Here is a 23,640-nt window from a genome sequence, read left to right on the forward strand (position 1 = left end):
CCACTGGAGAGTACCAATCATCCGTATGTGACCATGGTCACCGAACGCTTCAGTAGGAACCATGGAAGTGAAACGGTAGTTCTAAGGTGCATTATTTTAAGTTCATTTTGTCATATTGTACCTTACACGATTTTCCTCGCGTTGCACATTCTCGGGCACATTCTGTGTATAATTCTATGTTGTGTACACATAGGCTGTATTATATATGCATGTCGGTAAATTATTGTTCGATGCAGTTCCAATACAGCAAGAGCACTCACGTCCATGCCTCATAAAGTGCTCCAATTTTGCATATGAAAGACAATAATGTGTGTAATTGTAATTTCCCTACATACCCGTACTTATCCTACAATGATGTCATTTTTAATTGCAGAAACTTAGCGACGCCATCTGCGACAGATTAATACTCCAAACTCCCATTGGACCAGTCTAAAGTTTCTTAAAAGTTGTCATCAATATCAAAGTGTAAATTACATTATTTCTAGCGATAAATTTTACTTTACATTAATTTAGGTGAATATGATCATGTCGGATACTTTCTCAGATAAGACTCAGATCATCTCGTTTGATGCAAATCACAATCACATTATAGATGTCATAAATAAACGGCATTGTGCATGCGCATGCCGACCTCATCATTGAGTTATAGCATAAGCTTGCTAATGAAAATATAACTGACTGACATTAATTTATTACGGTCAAAAATCTGAAACAAATATGGTAGTTTCTTGGGAAAGATGACACGTGGATTGGAAACTAAATATTTCGTTCACTTTTCTGGTTGGTTCGGTCATTTGGTATTCTGTTCGGCGCCACCAGCTTACGATATTTCGTGTATGAGGAACGCAAATGAAATGTGCACCAAGAAAATCATCAAAACCAGAAAAGGTAGGATGCCATATTATATTCAATGTAAACATCGTTTTTAATGTTGTGTCATATTTTCTATCGGTCAAGCAGCATGTATATGTATTATTACAGGCTATCTCTTATCACACGGGGTCTTTATGTGACCCCTACTACGTGCAATGAACACCCCCTCTAATTGCACCTGTCAAGACTTGTAGCAATCAAGTGAGCTCAATCGGTAAGGCGTTAGGGAACAAACCAAAAGTTCGACGACAACTGGAAAATGGGACCTATTTGGAAACATAGTTCAATCCAGTTAAACATAGTTCAACACAGTTAAAAACAGTTGATATTTTCAACTAGTTTTAACAGGAATTTTGACCTGGGACGTCATTAAATTTGTGGTTTGTTCCCTTGCCTGGTGTATTGTTTGACGATGCTGCGATTTGTTTGTCCTCGTGAATGATTGAAATTTCACATAGGCAATGAAATAACTGCTGTACGTGTGCCTCGGTTACCCATACGAAAACTCGGGGAGTTGATACTGGCTGCGATGGTTAATTGTGGTATGTGTAGGGTGTGCGCTTCTTAGTTGCAAGTCCCTGATTGATGCTAAATGGTTTACATGGGTGTGTCTTGGGCGACAGTGGTCAATGAATTCCTGTATTGTGCTGAGGTTTGTTGGTGTGTGCCCATGTGCAGCGCACTATAAACTGATGTGTTTTTTGTATTCGCCGTCGAAGTTATGTAATAATCGGATTAACTACCATAGCAATAGATAAATTTTGAATATATCGCCCTGCACTACAAGCAAGTTGCACTTATCACCCGTGTATGCCTGCAATCATAGATTGAATACAATGCCGCTCTTTTCAAAGATAATAATCTTACGCACAGGTATCGCGTGAATGTTGTAGTGCAGGGCGATATAATCAAAAATTGTATTCATCTATTGCTATGGTAATTAATCCTGTTACATCATCACGTCGACGGCGAATTGGGGAAGAGTAAAATCCGGGTATCGTGAACACAACGAGAGGTTGTGATTTTTGATGAGGCTTTGAATTTTTGGGCTAATTTTAAGTACATTCCCCGGTTCTACAAATTGTATCCGGTATACTACCGACTATACCGATTGGTTCGATATACCACAAATATGATTATAGTTATAGTTCACATGTAGCTAGTTCATATGGTGACACAATACACTTTTTAAGTGTAGAAAAATACCCGTTAAAAACGACAATTTAATAGAAACAAGAAAATAGTACCTCTTTAAAAGATATTTCGCCCGCATAAGTTTAACAAAATAATGAATTTGATTCCGTGATATCAGCTATAATGTAGGATAAGTGAAAATTTCATTACGTAGAGATTAACATCATAATACTCGGAGTTGGGAGTATATTTCTATTTCATTAGTTCTCTTTGATTGTGTATTTTTCAGTTTTAGAAAAGGTTGAATAAATAAATATTCCATGTTATCTAAAAGAGTAGAGGAAACACACTATTAATATTACTATTAAAATACTATAAAAAGCAAGCTCTCATTACTAATAACTGTTGAATTTTGTCGCAATTAGTAAATCACATCATTTTACGACCCATTATTGTGATTATGACTTCCATGCAGTAATGTTAAAATTCACTCTATTACTCATACCGAGCCATATTTTGTAACATGGACTACGAAGAACCGGGGGAGGGGGTCGTTGCAGCCCCAGACAAACGAGAACCTAGACCTATGACTTTGACTCGCGTAGTGAAGCCGACACTGCTTAGCAACGAATTTGACAAAGACGCATACCCGGACGCAAACAAGCAGACATGTTCGCGTCTACGGAACATGTTGCATTTAACGCGGGCGATAACAGCGCAGTAACCACGCAAACGAGCGCGTCAGAATGTACGCGTTATATCTCCGCGCCTAGTAACCCCGTCAATCCGTCAATATCACCTTGGATACGGGGCTTCACCTCCCGCTGTGGTAAGGGATGGGCAGTGATAGGTCTAGGTTGGTATGTCTATGGTTGCAGCCCCCTAATTTTATTAACATCATATACATAATATCGCTATGACGTCATAATGTGAGCGCGCCCTCGCAAAATTGGGCAATTCTGGCTTTGTACAAAAAGTTTAGATAAAATTGAAATTCGCTATGAACATGCGAATTTCACCGAAACTTCTCTTTATATGAAAGGAAATGACCATTTCAACCTACATACCAAGTAAAAGTTGATATCTCTTGCAATAATTTTACAAGAGCAAAACGGGTAAGGTGCTATTGTAAAAATTGTATCACCAGTAAAATGAGCGCAAAGAATAGATCTACGATTAGTGTAAGTTATTTGGCGTATCACGCGAGGTTTTTTTTGGCGGAGGAAAAACCAACTCCTTTCGGAGTCATTTGGCGTATTACGCGAGTTTTTTTTGGCGGAGGTAAAACCAAACCCTTTCGTTGGACTAGGGTTAAAGTATTTATCATAAGATAAATTTTACATGAAATAATTATACTGCACTTGGATGTTTTAAAGAATCTCTAGCTTAAAGGCGATTTGCTCATCCGGACGATCGTAAAAATCATCAAAATTCAATTTTTGGTACCTTTGTCATTGTCATAGATGTGCTAACATAGCCTGTGAGTGGTTCAGCCGAAAGCCGTGTATTTAAGACAAAATAAGACATTTTACACGAATCTGTAATTTAGATACTGACAGTATCTAAATTAGTTGCATGTATTTGAATGGGGCTTCAATTTCGTCAGTACTGCTGTTTTCTTCGTTTTTGCCAAATTTGTCATTTCAAAAATACCAAATGACAATTTGAATGACTTATCCTTTACTTTTAAGCAATTTATAAACAATTTTATTTTTCTTACACTTGCGCTGGGATCACTGAATGGGTCTTTGTACTCAGTAACGATCTCGTACATTTTGCACGTGCACGAGAGCATATAATATTATAAGTAAATTCATTATTATACACCCCAATAGAAGTTTATTCCCTGCGACTGCAGCTGCGAAATTTATGATTCAATTATTTGTTTTTACATTCAAAAAAGATTATAAAATTGCCTAAAATAAAATTTTAAAAGGCGCATACATTAATATATGGCTTTAACTAAAAACAATTCAGATCTGCTGTTCATGAAGCTTAAGGGAGGTGTTATGAGCGAACCATGGTTTGGATTCCAGAGGGAGGGTGCCTGTAAGAGGCACAGCCATCAGAAAATGAATAACTGAGATCGCGCGCCAAATAAACTTACTGCAGTAATTTTCCAAGTCTTTAAAAAAAATAGACATAGGTGGGAATCGAACCCGGCACCTTCCGGTTCTGAATCAACAGATAGTATCACTAAGCCAACTTCCTATCTGCAATAAAACCTGTGATATTAATTCTTGATAATGTTTCACGGAAAAATCAATACTAATGTACGATGTCATTCAAACTATAGAAGTCCCACAACTAAAGTAGCAATCGATAAATCTGCTCACTCAATCATCAAATAATCAATCGAAAATAAATAAATAAATAAATAAATAAATAAATAAACAAATAAATAAATGTGTCCGTTCTCTCGAGCCCCAAAACGTCATTAAATAAATAAATAAAATTAAATAAATAAATAAATAAATAAATAAATAAATAAATAAATAAATAAATAAAAAAACAAATAAATAAATAAATTAATAAATAAATAAATAAATAAATAAATAAATAAATATTAATTAATGTGTCCGTTCTCTCGAGCCCCAAAACATCATTAAATAAATATATAATATAAATATAAATAAATAAATAAATAATACAAAAAGAAATTATCAATTAGTTTTTCTAGGACCTACGCTGGAAAAATAAATCAGCGCATAAGAAAAAGAAACAGACGCTCGGATTCGAACAAGCGACACTGAGAACAGCAACTAAGAAACCACAATGCCTTAGACCACTCGGCCATAGAAGCACACGGTCTTCTCCATGTCAAAAAATATATATTAACCTTTAACGTTGTGCAATATTGGCACATGACACGGGCACATGTCTGTGGGTAAAGATACTGCATGATAGAAAGGCGTGCAAAGGATCTATCCCTGAAGTTAATGGTCATTGACATGTAACCAATTTTTTTGTATACCAGCTACACTCAACCTATACAAAGAAGTATATTATTAGGCGTTGACGCAATTAGACTAAATCCTCCAGTCTCGAATATACGCACGGCCGTTGCACTGTGCTGTATACGAGGACTGAACACCAAACGTGTTCTGAGCGTGGAGGACTTTTGAGCTCATTAATAAAACGCGTGCGCTTTGCGTGCTTCGCGTCGCATGGCGCATTGCCATTTAAGGAAATTTCCGCGGGTAAATGATCTTCCGACTCGCCCGTGAATAAAACAACTGTTTTTAAAGGAATTTTAATGAATTTTAAACTTGTTCTTTTTGTATGATAATTGCTTTCTTTCCTGCGATTTATATTCCCTATCAGTATTATATAATAGTATAAATACTGTTTAGTTTTAAATAAGCCTATTGCTTCAGTTATTGTTATATTTTCCTTTCACCATTCTGATTCTGTTTAATACTCTGACTTCTTCAATTTTCACTCGGCCATTATGTCGGTCCGGTTTTAATTGGGCATATTTTTGCTTTGTTTTCTTTAAACTTAGGCCCACGTTCAATTTTGTGGTTCATCATCGTGTGTAACAAATTTCCGGGCAAATTTCATGCTAAATAAACAGCCCAAACGGCTAAGCTTTACTATACCCTACCACATTTGGCCGTCGCCGAAGCTACCCTAGTTTTAGCCCTGCTACACCGACGGCGCGAAACTCGATGATAGGATTACATTGAATGATGTATGGATTAACTCAGTTCAATAAATAAATCACTTAATTCAGCAAATTAAATAAACGAACGAGAGAGATTCAAAACAACATTGTAGTAATTTAATTAATAATGCCACTATATAATGAAGAAGAGGAACATTAGTAAATTTTAAATTTAATTAATATTCATAATTATTGCTTTGCTTCCCATAATCAGCCAGGAATCATAAATCTGCATAATGATCAGTTTCCATTCATTAATTATCTTATTTAAAGAAGAGATAAACAATTATTAATTAACTTAAGAACATTAAATAAAAACATTAACTTTTAACAATAGTCAGTCATTAATTATAATATGTAAATTTTCTGATGCACACCAGGAAGGTTACCGTTGTTGCAGGGCTACAGCGACTTCGCCGTTTGATAATTAATCAATTAATTAACGTTCTTAAACAATTAACTTTTATCAATATTCAGTCATTAATGTTATGCCCATGAGGAAGGGTATCGTTGTTGCAGGGCTACAGCGACATCGCCGTTTGATATTTAATCAATTAATTAACAAACAAACAAACAAACTTTATAAATATTCACCCATTAATGCGATGCCTATGAGGAAGGTTATCGTTGTTGCAGGGCTACAGCGACATCGCCGTGTGAACTTTGAACGACAATTTCTCAACAACCCTACCACCGATTTCCATGATTTTTGTACCAAATTTCTTCTTTTCAAAAGACCTTGCTAAGTATAAATGATAAAATTATCATGATTATACGTCGTTCATAAAACGCCCTACCACTCACAAGCTTTACTTTACATTGACCGCGTTCTTACGTTCAATACAAATCTGAATAAAGATGGAAGATAATTACAAGTTCTGTTTCATTCACAATGTTTTGTTGAACTTGTAAAAGAAATGTCTTATGATGCTTATTTTTCACCTAATTAGTCGGAATTGTATGAGCGACGAATGACCATTTTCTTAATTAACTTTTCAGTGGTCACGGTCTTGATTTATTATTAACAACTGCAAAGTATGAAATCACATAAACCAGTGTATACGTCGTTCATAAAAGGCCCCAATCAGTGATACCCAGGTGCAAAAGTTCTGTTTCTTCTTAATTAATTTTTCAGTGGTCACGGTCCTGTTTTTATTTATAATATCTGGAAATTATGAAATCACATAAACCAGTGTGTACGTCGTTCATAAAATGCCCCAACCAGTGACAACCAGGTGCAAACTAAGTTCTGTGCATTATGCGCTTACCAATGACAACTTAACTTAATATTTGCTCTTCAACAAACAAGCAACTCCCCATTTCCATGTGCACAGGCGCGTAGCCATAGGGCCTGCACTTTGGCTCGTTTTTTGCAGGTTTACATGGTCCAATAATCACAAGATGACTGACATGTGGTAACAAAGGAAGCAGTCACTGCAATTTGATTATGTCCCATATGATTGGCCATTCAAGACACCCATGTGAATATACTATAGCGGCCTTTTCAAAATATAATACCTGTTTGCTTGATTGCATTGACAATACCCGGGAACAATAGGCCTACAAACAGTATATGCATTGGACAAACTTTTTACAATAAGCATGATAAGTGATGATGTGACCTCCAGATTTATACATCGTTCGTCTCGCACACTGACAACATTTGATTGAATGGACTGTAGGCTACTGCGCCGTGATTACGGTGAAGGACACTTTTCAAATTCTTTGTTTGGAGCCAATCAATAAAAGCATGCAGGGCCTCTATACCCATGTACAGTTTATCCCTTACATAACCTATGTCTTGAATACGCTGGCAAAGTTATGTAATAATCGGATTAATACTATATATATAGCAGTAGGTAAAAACAAGTTTTGAATAATCCGCGCTACAAAGTCCCATTCAGTGATCCCAGCGAAAGTGAAAAAAAAAATCAAATTGTTACGTTTATAAATTTTTTTAATGAAAAACAAATGGCAAAAAAAACAAAACAGGAAAACGACAGTATTGACGAAGTTGAAGCCCCATTCAAATACATGTAGCTAATTTATATACTGTCATAAATTACAGACTCACGTAAATGCATTATTTTTTGCCTTAGACACACGGCTTTCGGCTGAACCACTGCACTAGCAAGCTTTGACAATGACACATCTATGAAAATGACGAAAGGTACAAAATCAGCCATGTAGGCCCTAAGGCCTTTAGATAGCAGAAGACACCAAATGACCAAATTGGTGTTTTATGACCTTTGACATTCTTTTGTGGCGAGTGACATGGTCTTTCAATTCACGCCGAGTGTCCTTGACAGGTTTGACTATGCTTCAGTGGTCATGAAAGAATTCAAAAGATAACCTCTGCCCCAATAATCCCAAGCAATTGTCTGAAACTGCTCCTCGGATCATAAGAACTCAGTCCTCAAATGATAGTCATAGTAATGTCCAAAATAAAAAATTACTGACTATCATTGAAGACCGAGTTCCGCAGTCTAGTATCCAAAATCTGAATTTTGATGATTTTTACGATCGTCGGGATGAAAAAAAAATATCAAAAAATCACTGAATATTCCTGAAGTTTCCTCCTCTCCTTACCCTGGCAATATAAATCAAAGAAAAATAAATAAAACAAGAAAAGAAAAAAAAAGACAAAGAAAATTAACCAAATTAAAGACTTAATGTACGATTTCCTTCAAATTTTAAATTTGTCATTATATACTCAAAATGCTGAAATAATACTAGTAATAATTATCGGGAATGGTTTCTGTTAATTTTGAGCTGAAATAAAGGTAAAGTGAAAGAAACACTGCTTGTTATTTTGGCCGTTTAACACGTAGTTCTATGGGAGGACATTATGACTTTATGTCGAACTTTGCTCTATTTACCTACAAACACAAGCAATTTGGCTGATTCCATTTAGGTGCAAGTTGTAAACATTACAAATATGCTAAAAAATCAGGTTTGAAAAAAATTAACCAAATTCATATTATAAGATCGTACATTATGACTTTAAGTAGGTATATCACCTCAAAAATAAGGGCAGCAGTTATTTAATGTTTCTACATGAATGACCTTTATTAAAGCATCAAAAATCAAAAAAACCGAATTGAAATCGGTCAATGCATTGTGACGTAGTGTCAATTTTAAGATGCTCATAAATGGAATGCAAATCTGCCACAAATTGCTGTAATGACAAAATTGGCACATTTCGAGATTTTGAAGGTTTATTTGGACGCTTGCTTGAAAAAGCAACGTTAATTTAAGTATCACAGGTTAATTGCCTATCTTTTTTAACTTCGTCAAAGAAAACAAAATTAAAAAATCTATCATTGAATAATTATAATAAATTAACCAAATATACTATTTTAGCAATTCCGGCCAATCTGCAGACAAATAAAAGTTGAAAAAATGACTAAGTTCAGCTAATTAATATGCAAAATTGATGCCAAAAGAAAACCGTACATGATATTAGGGTGCGGTTTTTTTTCACAAACATATGTATACAAAGTTCTTTCAATTGATAACAAAAAAATACACAAAAAGTAATCAATTATGCAAATTAGCTTATTACAGCTAATTAAGTATTCATGATATTATTATAAGTATTCATGATATTATTATGTAAATTAGGCATGAGTAATTTTGGTTTTTTTCAATATTTAATGAAAGTCTTTTCATTCCCCGTTTCATTCATCATGAATTTGTCAAGTATGCACCTGTTATGATGTTGAGTAAAGAATCTGCAGTTAATTACTTTAATATAATACAAAAAATACGGCTAAGCTTTACTATACCCTACCACATTTGGTCGTCGCCGAAGCTACCCTAGTTTTAGCCCTGCTACACCGACGGCGCGAAACTCGATGATAGGATTACATTGAATGATATATGGATTAACTCAGTGCAATAAATAAATCACTTAATTCAGCAAATTAAATAAACGGACGAGAGAGATTCAAAATAACATTGTACTAATTTAATTAATAATGCCACGTACTATATAATGAAAAAGAGGCACATTAGTAAATTTTGAATTTAATTAATATTCATAATTATTGCTTTGCTTCCTATAATGGATAATGATCGGTTTCCATTCATTAATTATCTTAGAGGTAAATAATTATTAATTAACTTAAGAACATTAAATAAAAACATTAACTTGTAACAATACTCAGTCATTAATTATAATAAGTAAATTTTCTGATGCACACGAGGAAGGTTACCGTTGTTGCAGGGCTACATCGACTTCGCCGTTTGATAATTAATCAATTAATTAACCATGTTAACGTTCTTAAACAATTAACTTTTCTCAATATTCAGTCGTTAATGTTATGCCCATGAGGAAGATTATCGTTGTTGCAGGGCTACAGCGACATCGCCATTTGATAATTAATGAATTAACAAACAAACAAACAAACAAACAAACTTTATAAATATTCACCCATTAATGTGATGCCTATGAGGAAGGTTATCGTTGTTGCAGGGCTACAGCGACATCGCCGTGTGAACTTTGAACTACAATTTCTCAACAACCCTACTACCGATTTCCATGATTTTTGTATCAAATGTTTTCTTTTTAAAAGACCTTGCCAAGTATAAATGATAAAAAATTATCATGATTATACGTCGTTCATAAAACGCCCCTACCACTCACAGTCTCACAAGCTGTACTTAACATTGACCACGTTCTTATGTTCAATACCAATCTGAATAAAGATGGAAGATTTCTGTTTCATTCACAATGTTTAGTTGAACTTGTAAAAGAAATGATATGATTCTTATTTTTTCACCTAATTAAATGGGACTGTATGAGCGATGAATGAACATTTTCTTCTTAATTAACTTTTCAGTGGTCACGGTCCTGTTTTTATTTATAATATCTGGAAATTATGAAATCACATAAACCAGTGTATGCGTCGTTCATAAAATGCCCCAACCAGTGACAACCAGGTGCAAACTAAGTTCTGTGTATTATGCGCTTACCAATGACAATTTAATATTTGCTCTTGTCAGCTTTGCGCCGTCGTTGTAGCACAGCAATAACAACGATAGCTTCACGCCGTCGGTGTAGCCCAGTAAAAAGGTATAGCTTCGCGCCGTCGCTGTAGCACGGCAACAGCGATACCTTCCTCCCCTACATTCATTTGGTAACATGACCAAATAAGGAATACATCAGTGCCGTCGGTGTTACCGTACGGAAATAGGAATACTTTCGCGCCATCGGTTTAGCCCTCAAAAAGTCTAGCTTCGCGCCGTCGCTGTAGCATGGCAACAACGATACCTTCTCGCCGTCGGTGTAGCCCAGTAAAAGATATAGCTTCGCGCCGTCGCTGTAGTACGGCAACAGCGATACCTTCCCGCCGTCGGTGTAGCCCAGTAAAAAAGGTATAGCTTCGCGCCGTCGCTGTAGCACGGCAACAGCGATACCTACCTCCCCTACATTCATTTGGTGACATGACCAAATAAGGTATACCTCAGTGCCGCCGGTGTTCCATATGGAAATAGGTATACCTTCGCGCCGTCAGTTTAGCCCCTCAAAAAAGTCTAGCTTTGCGCCGTCGCTGTAGCACAGCAACAACGACACCTTCGCGCCGTCGGTGTAGCCCATTAAAAAGGTATAGCTTCGCGCCGTCGCTGTAGCACGGCAACAGCGATACCTTCGCGCCGTCGGTGTAGCCCTGTAAATAATGTCTAGCTTTGCGCCGTCGTTGTAGCACGGCAACAACGACACCTTCCTCCACCACACTCATTTGCTAATATGGCAACTTTAACAATTAGGCCTACATAAGGTGCACCTTTGCACCCTCGGTGTAGCCTTACGGAAATAGGTCTACCTTACCGCCGTCGGTGTAGGCCCCTCATAAAAGGTCTAGCTTCGCGCCGTCGCTGTAGCACAGCAACAGCAATACCTTTGCGGCGTCGCTGTAGCACAGCAACAACGATACCTTCATTCACCATCACATCAATATTCAATATCATGATACGTATTTACTCCATGAAAAAAATGCTACTCATTCTTAATCAAACCACTCATTAACAATTAACATTCCTCTTATCAATATAACTTTAATCACTATTAACAATCATTCTTAATTACTTACAACAACCCTCTTATCCCTCACACTCATTATTATTATGTCATAATTATTAATTAACTACCATCGCCCTCTAATACATCATAATAATTAGAATTATATAATCATTCATAACCAATTACAATCGGCCTCTTATACGTCACACTAATTATAATTATATCATGCTTATTAACATCATCTTTTGATGCGATCAATCATTATTACTTGAGTACATTAAAACCTATTACGCATAATTAATACTTGTAAGTCATTATATAATGCAATATAGTTATTTCATTATGCTTAAATTAAATTGAAATATGACATTACTACTATCTAGAAGTAACCACAATAATTTAATCGTACTACCTTGATGAATGCAAACTTCATTAAGTCAAACGCCGACATATACTTTATTAAAAACCTGACTCATATACCTCTAATATATCCCATTAATAAGTAATTCTCGCCGACGCGACGTCGGTGTAGTTTTACCAAAAAAGGTGCAGCTTCGCGGCGCCGTCGATGTGGTAGGGTATTCTAAAGGTACTCCGCCCAAACTTACCTTGCCGAAGCCGTCGAACATGAAAACAAATAAAGTGCTTGTGTGTCGCCCGAAGGCTCCATTGATTTTTGTGTTGTTGTTGTGAACTTGTTGTTTTTTAATTACTTCAAAATGGATGGTAGGCTTGTTTCTTATATTTGCAGTTACAGTGAACAATATTTATAACACAGTCCACGCTTATGCCGCGCCGCGCCGTAGAGAATGTACAGCCGAGTTTTACGGTGCACCCACAGTAAAATAGAAAGTCAAATGAAATGTTTTAAATTCCGGTCGCATAATTTTTGTTGCGTGATGATGCGACTTGATCTAATATTTTATTGTATTTCATTCATACATACAAATTTAATACCGGTACCTGTCAAGACCATGTCAAAATCAGAAAAATGCTTAGCCTTCTTTAACAGTAGATTTTAGAGTTTAAAAAAAATTCATTTGAGTTTGTTTTGATTAAAATGAAAAGAAATTAGAAATATTTGTATTCCCAGGTACATGTAGGCCTACATCATTTGTACATGGTCGTAATTCGGGTTATTTAGGGGGCTGTCATTTTCTTTGAAAGGGGTGGGTCATGAATATACTGGAGGGTGTCATAGCATTTTTGACCAAAAATAGGGGGGTTATAATTTTTACACCAAAATTAGGGGGGTAATCGGGTTATAGAATTATTAAGGGCTGGTGACCCAAAAGTTTCGCGCGTCGCGCGGGCAATCTTTTAACTTACGATCAAAATGTATGCACAATCTATAGTTATATGATTCAAAATTTTGGCGCGCTCCGCGCACCTTTTACACTTACAGTCAAAATTTTAACACGCTCCACACACTTTCTTCGCATTTAAGTTTTTGCGCGCTTTGTGCCTTGTGGGGGGATGTCATTTTCTTCGGCAGGGGGTGGGGTCATGAATATGTCGGTGACCGGAGTCAATTTTTTTACGACCCCCCTATCGCGAGCTAAATTTTTTACAACCCCCCTTCCGCCTATACCCCTTCCGCCTATACAGACTGAAGACAAATTATTCATGGCCGGAAGTAAGGCGCGGAGCGTACCCAAATTCTAGAGCGGAGTGCGCGAAACGCGTTAAAAATTTTGATCGTAAGTGTAAAGAAGGACCGCGGAGCGCGCAAAAATCTTGCATTGTATAACAAAAGATTGCGCACACATTTTGGTTTTGAAGCTAAGGAATGCGCAAAAATGTTGAGTCACTAGCCCTTAATAATTCTATAACCCCCCTATTTTGGTTGTTAAAAATTGTTGGTCTCAAAATTCTATGACCCCCCCCACACAGTGTCGACTTCCTATACGATAAATATAAATTTAATACTCCGTTGGTGAGCGACGGGCGACTGGTATTTCACCGAACGCAAGAAAAGGAGTTCTATCTGATTGGCTAGCAATCGATCGCTTAGTAGTCAACTACAAACTCAAAACTGAGCAATGTGTTCAATTCGATTGAAATCGATATTCTATTATTGCCGTAGATAAAGAGAGTGATAGTGTGTCAATAATGTACATTGTATTGCAGCTGGATTTTACATGCATTCTTTTATATAAATTTTTTCTCAAAGAGTTGAAAATGATCACAATTTTTACTCAGGATTTCAAATTTTTACCCGCAAATTGCAGTTAAACATATCCACAGCAAAATACCGGTCCTCACTAATTAGTGTATTTAATTTCCAGTTAGTGTATTTAAGATAAAACCTGACAACAAATAAAATTTTCTTGCAATAGAAATATCATATGGGATACTGATATAGTAGGCCGCAACCGCCACAACGTGGAGCTGCTACGCGTAGCTGACTTTTTGCTCCGTGGAGCCAAATTGACCAATCATGATCAAGTTAGAGTTTTTCATTACTCGGAGGTAAAACTGACTAATTAAAGCCATATTATAACATTTGCTATTGAGGACGCCCTCACTGATTTTTTAAAATTCATTTTTTTACACGATTATATTGTACTTTATTAAACAAATATACCCTGCAAAAATCAAGACTCTAGGTGCTGCAGTTTTGTGAAAATCCGAGATTTTGAATAAAGCGCCGGAACCGGCGTCTTATTATTACGATGGAATTATTAGTCGAACGCATACACGATGTTCATAACACACAGTCATGACAGTACGTTACACGGCGTGCGGGACGGTGATCTACACAACAAAGGGTCGTACCACAACATGACCGAAGGAGTGGTACGTATTGGCGACATACGCGCTGGTAGTAAAATCCAATTTTCTTTGCTTTGCCGTAGTTGTTCGGCTCAAAAATAAAAGGGGATATATCTGACAGTAACAACTAACATTTTATGTCAAAGAAATGCTAATCTATTTTGTATGATAATGTTATAATATTGCTTTAAGTACGACTTACTCATTACGTGAAGCGAATTTATTCATTAAGAATTTGCCAGACGAGCGTCACGTAGTTGCAAGATATCCTCGGTCACGAAAGTTATGATTCAAAAAGTAGTTTATGAAAAGTACGAACTGACTTATTATTAAGATGGACATGCACTCATAAGAAACTCATACAGTATTGTACATAACTATATAGCTAGGCAGAGTGGTGGTAAACAATGCACACAGTTCTGCGATCTGCAGTGTATCACCGGGAGCTAATTTGTATAACTTGCGCGGTGTCCCTGCGGAATTCGACCTTCAGCAAACTGCAAACCAGTTCGGATTTACTTTATATATACTAGTAGTAGGCCATACATACTGTAGTTACTGTCCGTTTTCCTATACACAATACTCAGTGCGCTCACCATTGACGCGTGACCTCTACAAATAGTGTATGTTAGAAGTATAGGCCATTGCCTAGTTGACGTCACTGTGTAAAAAATAACCGGCCAATATTTAAAGTATTCTCTGAAATTCTAGAAAATATAGTTTTGTAACATGTCCTAAATTTTTAGCTAATTTAGGTGTTTGGAAATATTGGTACTTTAGTGTTTTAGGAAGGATATGTAAACGACAGATAACACCAAAAAATATGAAGAAATTATTTCTAAACCGCGTGTTAAGTCATTAAGCTTCTCATTTTCAAGAACGCTGGTTAACAATAAGCAGACTATTGTCTCATTTCGTAAACAAAAGCCCACAGTATTGTTACCTTGCGTTCGCTTTATAATCGTTCACCCAACTGAAACTATAATACCAGCTCATTGCTCATTGCACAGGTAAAACAGACACACGTGCAGTGTGTATTTAACCAGAGAAGATCTGATGTAACATAGTTGAGCTGTTTTCATTGAGTGTTATCTTGGTTTAATAGCTTTTAATAGGGTTTAAGTCCTTCAAAGGTCGTGGTGAGTTCTACTGTAGACATGACTGCATCATGATTATTTTAAAGTCAACAACATTCAACAATATGATCACCGTGATAGTATGAGTGGGTGTCAGTGATCCTGGCCTGACACAGTAGACAAACAAACAAACAAACACGCCACACACATGACACATGCATGCAAGGTAACATTGACTATACACTAATCAAACAATGGTATTGATCCTGTACAACTGGTCGTGGTTCATTTACAATCGATTCATTTAAAATCCCCATAGTAAACATTAATTTTGGCAAGAGTTTTCTCTCTCTGACGAGGATGCATCCACTGGCTCCGCGTAATGAAAAGATCTAACATGATTGGTCAATTTAGCTCCGCGAAGCGAAAAGTAAGCTACGCGTAGCAGCTCCACGTTGTGGCGGTTACGGCCAGCCATATATTGATCATGCGAAAATCGTAAAACATAGAATAGAAACAGTGTGGCAGGCTCTCAAAATCTCAAATTGTATGCTTAGCCTAAGTCGCACAGCCTATCTCGAACAAAATCATTATGCGTAGTTGTTGAAAAACGTGAGGATTCATCGTACTATCACGGCAATTTTTAACACGAAGATATAGGGATGATGACGGTGTGCCCCAGTATATTCATGACCCCCTTCTGAAGAAAATGACAGCCCCCCTTAGTTCCAGTGATGAATAATTTGTAGTCAGTCTGTGTAGGCGGAAGGGGGGCGGGCATAAATATTTTCGACCTGAGATAGGGGGTTGTAAAAATTCAGCCCGCAATAGGGGGGTCATGAAAAATTTACTCCGGTCACCGACATAATTCATGAGTCATGATTCCACCCCCCCTTCCGTAGAAAATGACAGCCCCTAAGGGGTCATGAATATACTGGAAGGGGTCATACAATTTAGACCAAATATAGGGGTTATAATTTGTTAACACCCAAAATAGGGCTTTATAGAATTATTGAAGGTTGGTGACTAAAAATGTTCGCGCGCTCCGCATGTATTCTTTTAGGGGGTCATAAAAAATTTGCCCGCAATAGGGGGTCATAAATTTTTTACATATTCATGACCCCTCTGCCGAAGAAAATGACATCCCCTTATTACGTTTAGCTATCACTGCTAAACAGCAGGGCGTGTCTGGCATTTTGATAGGTTAAATTTAAATTTTGATATTAAATTTCCATAAATAGTTGACTTTCTTTCCATGAAAATAATGGAAAAAATGTCATGGATGCAGCTCATGCCAGCATACTAACGCTGGGGGGTTTAGTATACTACAGTCATGACTTGCTAGTAGGCCTAGTATATTTTAGGCCAACAGGGGCTAGGGCCTAATTATAGTCCAAACCTCATACGGGAGAGGAGAGGACATCATGTTCAACTATAGGCTACAATTGAATTGTTGTCATGTTTTTGCTTACCGTTTTTCTTTCGTAGGCCTGCAGTAAACATGATGACACATTGTATGGATACGCATGCGGTACATGCCATTGGCGGCATTGGTGTTTGTTCAGTCAGATCTCGGCAAATAGTACTCATGTCCATGTCCATGTCACAGTCAGTACACAGTCAATAATAATGATGACATCACATGGCCATGGTAACACTGTCAACATCAGCGTAAAACTCCAGTCAGTGCCACTGTGCCAGTACCATGTGAGTCCATGTCCATGAGTATACCTCATGACCACATGTTGGAAGTTGTAGGCATGCAACAATCCTGGGCAATAATCATGACATCAGGCACAGTAAATAGCAAATCAACTGATTTATCCAGGGTACAACATTCATGACATAATGACATTGACATGCATGCATGGCATAATGATGGAGAATCTTGCATGGAAGTCTCAGGGTTTTGACTTTTGATCATTGCATGATTGCAGTGACACTGTCGGTTGGTGCGACGATATTGTCAAGTAGCAGTATTCTCTTGCCAAGTCAGATGCTAGGCCTGTCTACAAGTACAATCAATGTGATGCCGTGTATGCCACTGAGGCCTAGCATGCTAGTCAGAAGTAACACTTACGCACGGCACGGTCATGACGGTTTGCATGCATGATGCATTGAATTGGAGATGTCCATTTTTGCACGGCAACTTGAGATGCAGACAGACCATAAGAAAGCACACTGCCGTAAGAATGAACTTGTTTTATACTAGAATAGAGCTGATTAAATATGTCGTCACTCAACTGGGCTCAGACCATGCAGACAGTACGTAAAAAACAACCATCATCACCATCATGACATGTAAAAGTCCGGGGTAAAAAAAAGTATAGCATAAGGCAACGTGACGGATTGTGGGTAATATAAAGACGCCGCAATTCTGGGCCTGGAAGGATTCAGGCTACCTCGAACGAGCCGCCGCCATGTTTGTCCGCCATTTTGCGAGTGAGAGGCCAGGGACTCAGGCTATGACGCAATCACGAATGCGGGAAGTATAAAACCATAGTCGCTACTTGTGTACTCTTTTGAGTCCACAGCAGGGCTGTCAACTTTTTGGAATTGCTTGGCGTGAGACAGAGGCGTACCGGGATTTGCCGACTCCAATGTTCATTTTGTACCATGATTATTTGAGCCACGGCGCTCGAGACAGTGAAAAGCGGGGGGGTAGGAGTAACAAATTATTCATGACGATGCGTGAGATTTTACTCATTTTGCGTGAGATTTACTACCTAGGCGTGAGATTATACTACCTTGGCGTGAGACCGTGAGAAAGTGCCCCAATGCGTGAGACTCACGGCCAATGCGTGAGAGTTGACAGCCCTGGTCCACAGGTATTCCGGAAACAGCATTCAACCCCGAATTCAGAGGTCGATTTTGGGTTGTTACATGCAAATACAAACTAATTATATCATGAAAAACCCACCAAGAGGACTACGATACTTATTCAGAGCCAATCTACATTCTGTTATTTACAAAAGCCGACGGTCAAAGTAAAATTATAAAAGGAGCAAGACCAGATATCAACGTTAAATCACGGTAAGCCTAAAATCGCATCGAAAACGCAAAAATGCAGTCACAAAATTTATAATATTACTAAATCACCACAACGAATATTAACGTAGGTATGCAGAAAAGAGTTGTATTAGCAATAACAAAGTATGTGCAAAAAGATTTGTCTTTGGCATGTCGCTTTTTTGAAATATCGCCAAAAATATGAAATTTTGGAAAAACGCCCCAAAATTTAAAACAAACAAACACGGCGGCCCAGTCACTACCTGTCGCTGTGATTTGGGGTAACTCGTTGCTTCCTTCTCCAGATACCTGTACTTCAAGGTCGCTCATACCCCAGCCCTTAAGAAAATAGGATATAAAAATAGTATGAACAAAAAGACACTTTTGAAGATAAAACAATAGGATGGGTAGGATGGGATAGTATAGGGTGGGGTGGGTGTTCATGCGAGTTCGATATGCGGGAGGAGTGGAGGTTTTGTCACAATAATTTCCATATATTCGACGGTGAAACTTTACCCCGTAGATATAACCGCCGGATGCTTAGAACACTAGAAGTAACAAAATACTGAGAAGCAAAGAAGTGAAACACTTAGCGGGAACATTAAATGCAATAGATATGGTAGACGCACATTAATGGGTTCCTTGAATGTCACCGAATACGCAGCTGTCAGTTCGTAATGTAGCAGTATAAATCTTGCGCCGTCGTTTAATTTTATAACGTGTATCATACATTAATTGTTTGTGATAATGACAGTGACTTATTAATGATTTACTGTTTCAAAAATCCTTTTGGCGTTAGCTTTTATTTTAAAAATATTTTGCACCGCTCAAATCATTCTATCATTATTATACGGTCACCAATTGTGATATAAGTGCATACTAGAATTGGACAGTTAATGACATTAAATCTGGTGGTCGTTTTGACATTAAATCTGGTGGTCGTTATCGTTGTCTGCTTGTAAAATATATTCAAATTGTTTTATGATTACGATAATGTCATTGACCGGTGATGCATACTGCATGAACAAAAATGATTCTTCGCTTAGAAATTTTAGAGCGTAATTTTGTTTTTCCTTTATCTTCTGCCATTCTTTCCTTACTTTCTCCAATTTGTTTCCGAGATTGCAGTCACCAACCTTACGGCAGTATGCTTCGAATATATTTATAAATACGTATTTATAAATACGAACGTGACCACCACCGCGCTGCCATAACAACTAATAGACAGTAAGTCTCAAAGTGACCATCTGCACAGCGGGTGGTCTTGTGCAGCAAAATTGTCTACTTTGTGATTACATTGCAACTTCCGTCGATAAATATAAAGTTTTGGCAAAATCTGTCCTCTAATCAACTTAGGTAGCAACTTTCAAAATATTTGTTTGTTATTTAAAAATAAATATCGTAGGATGAGTGCTCAGTGTGCATCTAAAATGTTAAGGTCTTAGGATTCTTATTTGAGTAATCGCTTTATTCTGAGCCAAAGCTTCTTAGCTGTTCTTTTGTTGCTAGTGTTTGAATTTCTTACCACATTCAAGCATCATTTGATTTGTTAAATTCACTTCAAATAAAAGTAAGAAATAAATGACTAGGTGAATGAAATTGTAAACCCAATTAACCTTAAATATTGCCTTATTTCATCCACAGATGTATATCCTATAAAGGACCATGGTTGGGCATGGGTTGTTGCGTTCAGCGCACATGTCTGCCGAATTCTGCACGATGGAATCGTCAAAAGCTACGGCGTCATGCTCCCTACTTTATCGTTCGAATTTGACACAAAAGTTTGGGAAATTGGATTCGCTATTTCACTTATGGTGGTTGTCGGAAGTATTTTAGGTTCGTGTATGGAATTTGTGAAGTCAGTATGTACAATAGAAATCATTGGGGGAAATTCATGCTTGTAATAAGCTTAATAAGACAGATCTGAAGTTTGAGTTAAATTACTGCAGAAGTTTGGATATAAAAAGCAAAAATATGTATCAAAATGTTTGAACAAGTTCATTTGGAATGTTGGATTCAACTTTTAACATGGTTCTCTTTGAACAATTCCAGTGAAAAATGATGTTGACTCACATTTTAGTGACGTTTCACCACTACACTTGTATTTTCATCAGACTGGCAATTCATCACATCTGACTGCTTCCTTTTATAGGCAACAGTAACCGTTGAGGGCGTGATGAGTTGGTCAAAGATGTTGTTGAGTGAATAGGCTCCTCGTTCTTATTCAGAGTGTCTTCCCTTTCGGCGTATCCAGGTGGCTTCTTTTAGCCATCTAAGTGGTCTTGACAGCTTCTCTGTCGATAACTTTTGAGTCCTCCCAATTGATAGAATGATTAGAAGAGGCAACATAGTCCGTGATAGCTGATAAAATGAACCATGTTAACAGATGTATCACAACGGCTGATTTTTATAACAGTATGCCTACGGCTGGTATACTAATGTGGGAGATTGAGGCTGCCACTGCTAAAACGTATAAAATGTATCCATGACCTATATATTACCATACTGGGGTTGAGGTTGGAGAAAAAGATCAGTTTACTTCAGATGCTAAACTCCATTTTCATGACATAGATCATTGGGAAGATGAAGCTGTCAATTGAGTCACACACCATTACCCGAATTTATATACTTGAATCAAATCAAACCACTAATCCCTCCAATTATCCCCTGCTGATCCCCTATTATAGAGCTATCAACATGATGTGAAAAGTGTGCCAGCTTCTATTTGTTTGTCCACTGTGATTTATCATTGGGATGGGCTTGGCCAGGTGGTAGTACAATTGGCGAAAGGGGGTAATTATTAGTAATTGGGCCTGGATTAATATCCTTTTTCACAGAGCAAGTGGACTTTACATTATTTGATCATTTATATTTGTTTGTATTTATATATTTACCTATTTTATTTATTTACAGTCGTAATCGTTGGGCCTATTATCAACCGATTTCAACCAAGGTTGGTACTCATTGGCTTAGGAGTTTTCGTCTACTTAGGATTCATTGTATGCGCATGTGCAACAAGTTGGGAAATGTTTGCTTTCTCTTTGATCGTGATAACAGGTAATTCTCAATAAATCGATCTATCAATCAATCAATCAATCAATCGATCAGTTAATCTACCAGTAAACCAATTAATCATCCAATCAATCAATATAACAATAGGCTACATGTTCCACAAACCCGTAAATGGTATTTTATAGGCAGTGACAAATGATTTGCTTAGTTATGGCTATTCTAAATTACAACCACTTGCAGAATAAGAGGTTTGTATTCGATGATAAACATTATTATACCTTACAGTTTCGCAATTTTGTAAGAAGTATACGAAGCTGTTGATTATTGTTATTTAATTTTGGTTTTCTCTTTTGTTTCAGGGATTCCACTACGCATGTGTTGGTACATAATGCTAAGCATTCAAGGAGAATATTTCGACAAACATTACGTCATCGCCAACAGTATCGCGTATTCCGGCTCATCCGTCGCTGTCGTCATTTTGCCCTCTTACGCAACTACTTCTCGACTCCTTCGGATGGAGAGGGACACTCCTCGTCCTGGCGAGCATTTCGCTCAACATCTCAACCTGTGGAGCGATTGTTAAACTTCGTCCCAAACAAGACCAGACTGATCAATACATTGACCTCGATAATCCTGAGAAAAGCACCGCAAAAGTCATGTCTGCGTTCATCAAGAAAGTTTGCGAACCAACATTATTTAAACAGCCTGAATTTTGGGGAACCTTAGCGGCTGAATTTGCTTTCCAATACAGCTGGACAGGCTGGATGATCTATTTAGTCCCCTACGCCAGATCAATCGGGCTTTCTCCATATCAAGCTACCAGTTTATCATCCGCTGGTGGATTTGGGTCGCTGATAGGAACAGTAGCGATCATCTTCTTGTTAAAAACATCTCGTAACCTAATCACTATTTTGACGTTATTGCTACTGATCGCTGGTTGCTCCCTAGAAGTTTACCCATTCAGCACTTCATTACACGTTCTGATGACAGCGTCCTTTACGTTTGGGTTGGCGGAGAACGCAGGTCTAGTCGCTATTTTATCAATGAGTAAATCGCTGGACGGAGAGCTTTCTCAGGCGGTATCATTTCTATTCTTGGCTTCAGCACTTGGAAGGTTGTCTGCTGGTTTTTTCACAGGTAAGATACATAATTAGGCATGTATTGAGTAAATAATCATCTGTATGAATTTACACTTAAACCGGACGCAAGTAAACTGGGCTCAAAAAGGTCATATCTTAAAATTCTGTCCATAAAAACAAACCAAAATTACACACATGATTACTTATATACGGAGAATAGACTAAGTTTCTGGAGTTTTATTGTTGCACAGTATACTCATACCATTTCCCTTTCTCCCATTATTTTCCTTTCAGGATGGATCCATGATTCTACCAATAGCTATGATATTTCCTTCACTGTTCTCGGTGGTGTTCTTCTGTTAGCAGCGATTATTTTTGGAGCATTATTAATGATTCAGAAAAATTCGCAATAAGAGTCTTCAACTCACTGCAAAATCTTTGAAACGTTTTTGGCATTTATGAAGATGTAAAAATCTATTTGAAATATGAAAAGACATGTAACATGACGAATTTAACAAAGTAGGAACGTTCGATATTTTATTCCGTTTCTTCGTATTCATCTAGAGCTCAATTGGAATGGTGCTGGTTTTTGTGAACATATTTTTTTGCCGTCGTAGTGAATACATCATATCTTAAAGCCATATTATAACATTTCTGTAAAAATAGATTAGTATTTATTTTCCATAAAATGTTAGCTTTTGACTGTCAGATATGTCCCCTTTTAATTTTGAGCCGAACAAGTGAGGTAAAGCATAGAAAATTGGATTTTACTACTAGCGCCCATGCATGTTACTCCCGCGGTTGTAATACGGTACGATCCTCGGGTGTGTGTGTATGTGTATCCCGCACGCCATGTACCATGTGCATACGTGTTCGACTAACATTTCCATCGTAATAATAAAACGCCGGTTCCATCGTTTTATTCAAAATCTCGGATTTTGACAAAACTACAGCACGTAAAGTCGTGATTTTTGCAGAGTATCTTTGCTT

General features: G+C 37.3%; 2 protein-coding genes across 2 annotated transcripts; both read left to right on the plus strand.

Annotated features, from left to right (window-relative positions):
* The first annotated feature begins 755 nt into the window (after positions 1–755).
* LOC140165554 (monocarboxylate transporter 7-like) lies at positions 756–23,612 on the plus strand. Its single transcript, XM_072188844.1, has 5 exons — positions 756–888; positions 20,204–20,395; positions 21,473–21,616; positions 21,931–22,708; positions 22,945–23,612. The coding sequence occupies exons 1-4, from the start codon at positions 837–839 to the stop codon at positions 22,152–22,154; spliced, it is 612 nt and encodes a 203-aa protein (XP_072044945.1). The 5' UTR covers positions 756–836; the 3' UTR covers positions 22,155–22,708; positions 22,945–23,612.
* On the plus strand, positions 22,228–23,063 carry LOC140155411 (monocarboxylate transporter 12-like). The gene is made up of 2 exons (XM_072178257.1): positions 22,228–22,708; positions 22,945–23,063. Exons 1-2 carry the CDS (start codon positions 22,228–22,230, stop codon positions 23,061–23,063), a joined length of 600 nt encoding a protein of 199 aa, XP_072034358.1.
* Positions 23,613–23,640: the final 28 nt, after the last annotated feature.

Source organism: Amphiura filiformis, chromosome 1 (genome assembly GCF_039555335.1).
Source record: "Amphiura filiformis chromosome 1, Afil_fr2py, whole genome shotgun sequence".
In the NCBI taxonomy this organism is placed as follows: Eukaryota; Metazoa; Echinodermata; class Ophiuroidea; order Amphilepidida; family Amphiuridae; genus Amphiura; species Amphiura filiformis.